At 39.2% G+C, this 3275-nt stretch overlaps 2 protein-coding genes across 4 annotated transcripts in view; one reads left to right on the top strand and one right to left on the bottom strand.

Moving 5' to 3' along the window:
• oit3 (oncoprotein induced transcript 3) overlaps positions 1-1364 on the top strand; it is an 11620-nt gene extending 10256 nt beyond the window's left edge. For both annotated transcript variants that reach the window (XM_032541062.1, XM_032541063.1), the window contains exons 8-9: positions 868-967; positions 1133-1364. In XM_032541062.1, coding sequence (XP_032396953.1) covers positions 868-967; positions 1133-1285 — 253 coding nt within the window. In that variant the 3' untranslated portion in view covers positions 1286-1364. The remainder of the gene's footprint in view (positions 1-867; positions 968-1132) is intronic.
• A 573-nt stretch (positions 1365-1937) lies between these two features.
• Positions 1938-3275, bottom strand: part of pla2g12b (phospholipase A2, group XIIB) — a 3060-nt gene continuing 1722 nt past the window's right edge. For both annotated transcript variants that reach the window (XM_032541070.1, XM_032541071.1), the window contains exon 4: positions 1938-2655. In XM_032541070.1, the coding sequence (XP_032396961.1) occupies positions 2537-2655 (119 nt within the window). In that variant the 3' untranslated portion in view covers positions 1938-2536. The remainder of the gene's footprint in view (positions 2656-3275) is intronic.

The following is a 3275-nucleotide window of genomic DNA, read 5'->3' as shown; positions in this document are numbered from 1 at the left end:
ATTATAAACAGAATACCAGCTGAGATCAGTTGCATTGTTTTTTTAACCCAGTCAGCAGTTTTCAAATCACATTATGTGCCACAATTGCAAAAGGATTCTCCGTGTTTTCTCAGTTAGTTTTTTAAAATGATATCAGATTAGTAAACAGAATGTGCCTCTGGAACATTGGATCAATGGTTGTGATAATGGGCAATGTAGATATTGCATTAAGATCAGCCACCCACTCAGATCAGCTGGTATTCTGTCTATAAGGGCATGGAAATTTGTAAGTGACCCCAAACTTTTGACCGGTAGTGTATATATATATATATTTTTTTTTTATAGATACTACACACTATACTAACAAGAAAGCCAAAGAAATAGATGTGATAGTGATAAAGTGGTATAGCAATGATGGGTGAACTGACCCTATCGTCTGACTAACGTTTCTTGCTCATGCCCACAATGAAAACTGCCAAATTCTGTCTTTTTGTTATTGTCTCACTAAAACAAGAGATGTAATGAATGTCAACAGACTCAGACCCAGCTACTGTGTTTCCACAAAGCCTTAGCATCAGCTGTTTCATGGTTATAGGGCAGGAAATCCCCACTCCTTCAAGGAAATGTCAAATGAAAATTGCCACTGGCTTCGTACTCTGATTTATGTGGAAAGAAAACAAGAACCGAAACACAGAACAGCCTTACTATCTGGGGAACACTTTCTTTTGGCAAACCATTTCTCCACCAAATATCTACCTCTACTCTACTAGTGTTTGATGGCCTTTGGGCAGCTAACCTTGATGAAGCGGCTTGTTAGAAACTTGTACATTTGTAAGGATATCAAACACATGGTATGACTCTATTCTTCCTCTTTGGCTTCTAATTCAGGTGTATCTCTGATGAAACAGTAACACAGTACTCTTCGAAGGACCAGCTCTCTAAGCACTACCAGGTCCCTGTCTTCAAGTTCATTGGCAAGGACAACCGAGTGAGTAAAGAAAAAGCATGCTGAGAGACTGCTGTAAAGAGTGTGTGTGTGGGCTTATTTCTGTGTAGCAATGTATTGTAAAGACTGAAGTAGCCAGTGTCCTTACACTGTGGTGGTGTTCTTCTCTATCTGTACTCAAAACAAGCTTGTCTCCTCTGATTACAGCAAGTGTTCCTCCACTGCCAGGTGTTAGTATGCGGGACAGGAGACTCCCACTGTGCCCAGCGTTGTCAAAGACGTATCCGCCGAGAGGTTCGGTCCGGTGAACCTCACGAGCAGCACACACTGAGTGGAGGCCCCATCTTCATCCTGCCTTAGCCATATGATGCTAACATAAAGCCATTAACTGAAACAGGCAGAAAAACACCATGAGAGCCAACAGCAGCAGCAAAATTACAGTTGCAGAGTAACATTTAGATTAGAGGAGACTTTTATTTAGCCATCTCAGTTTATTTAGATATTAAAAGTCCCTCTTATACACATACACATGATGTATAGTACACTCTTTTTTATTCCTATGTACGTTACTGTGTCAGTCACAGTGCTGTAGATCACTTAAATTCTGCTTAATACATCCAAGTTTGTGTGTGTTATTGCCACTTTGCCAGACAGCACAATTTACTGGCAGTAAAGTGAATGACATTTCTATTAGAAAATCATTCTGAGGGGCCACAGTTCATTTGTAACAACTACAGCATGAAGGATGTTTTTCTGGGTCAAACTTTCTGGCATTTCTCAAGCTTGATTACAGCATAACGATTTTGTGGATTTATAGAAGTGGTTTATCCTTCACATTATCACAGACTTGACAAATACACATGGAACAGCCATAGCTGTAGTCTGACTTGTTTGCCCAGATGGCTGGGGGATCATGTCACACATCCCAGTGTGTTAGAGAAGAGATATCAGTGTGCCCTGCTTAAACATGATTTATGCGCTTCTTCACTGACAATTAATCTAGATGTAGTTGAACCGCAATTAGTCATGTATTCATTCATAACAAATAACTGGCAAATAACTTACATCAAACATTAATGTAGTACAGTAGCTGTAATAGGTATTACATTTACATGACACAGATTTAAGGTTTGTGCAGACTACTTTGATATATAGCAGAACACAACAAACCATGTGCAGCATAGGAAATAAATTGTCTTTCTTTCTAAAGGAAATTAATCCAACAATATCCTTCCCATCAGGCAATTTGTCTGGAGTTATCAGTAATTTATGGTAATGGAGTCATAGAGGCCTAAAAATGGCCTAAAATATGAAATGGGATATGGAGAGTAAAACATGCATAGGGCAGTTAATTAGGAACCTGAAAGTCATATTCAGATACCTAATATGTGTTAGTACTGCCTGTGAATAAAACTTAAAAAAAACTGTTCATCTGCATTCCCCATTTATGTTTTTTTTTATACATTCCCAAGCTGTTAATCTTGAGAGGGCTCTTGTGAAGTATCTTTTTGACAAAAAGCGTATAAATATACAGTATAACCTATGGAAATACCCATGCCTCTGTTATTTGTCTGTAAAAGCAGGCAGGAGTTTGTCCATAGTCTTTCTGTGTCACAGTTCATCCCTCTCCTCTCCCTCACAGACACATGCCGCCCTCTGGCTGTTCATGTAAGGCCTGCAACCAAGTGTCCCCACTGCGCTGTGGAGAGCGTCCGCCATCGAATCACAGGCTAAGAAAAAAAGACAGAAATAGAGAGAGGAGGGAGGCAGAGTTTAGTGGGATTTTTTTGATCACTCACGATTAGGTCTGGGCACTATATAAATAATACATCGATATTGTAAAATGAGACTAGATATCGCCTTAGATTTTGTCTAAGATTTCATAAAATCAGTACATGGTAAGTGTAGTCTTTTCCTGGTTTTAAAGGCTGCATTACAGTAAAGGGATGTAATTATCTGAATTTACCAAGCGGGTCTAGCTGTTCTATTATTTGCCTTTAAATACTTAATCATTATATTTACATTATTGATGATGATTATTGATCATGTCTTATTTTCTCCATATTGCCCAGCCCTACTCACAGTGTATGCAAAATGTTAATAATTATGATAATAATAATTATAATAACTTATACTTTATTAAACCTGCAAGTGAAATTCAAATGTTTTCACTCTGTTAGAATACACGTTACACACAGGCCTGAAATACACACACATCCTCAGTACCTATACATGCACTAATGGAGAGACGTCAGAGTGAGGGGGCTGCAGGTGTCGATGGACAGGCGCCCCGAGCAGTTGGGGGTTTGGTGCCTTAATCAAGAGCACCTTGGCAGTGCCCAGGAGGTGA

The sequence above is a fragment of the Etheostoma spectabile genome, chromosome 17 (assembly GCF_008692095.1).
Source record: "Etheostoma spectabile isolate EspeVRDwgs_2016 chromosome 17, UIUC_Espe_1.0, whole genome shotgun sequence".
Classification (NCBI taxonomy): Eukaryota; Metazoa; Chordata; class Actinopteri; order Perciformes; family Percidae; genus Etheostoma; species Etheostoma spectabile.
The sequence above is the reverse complement of the archived record's forward strand: the minus strand, read 5'-3'. Positions and strand labels throughout refer to the sequence as shown.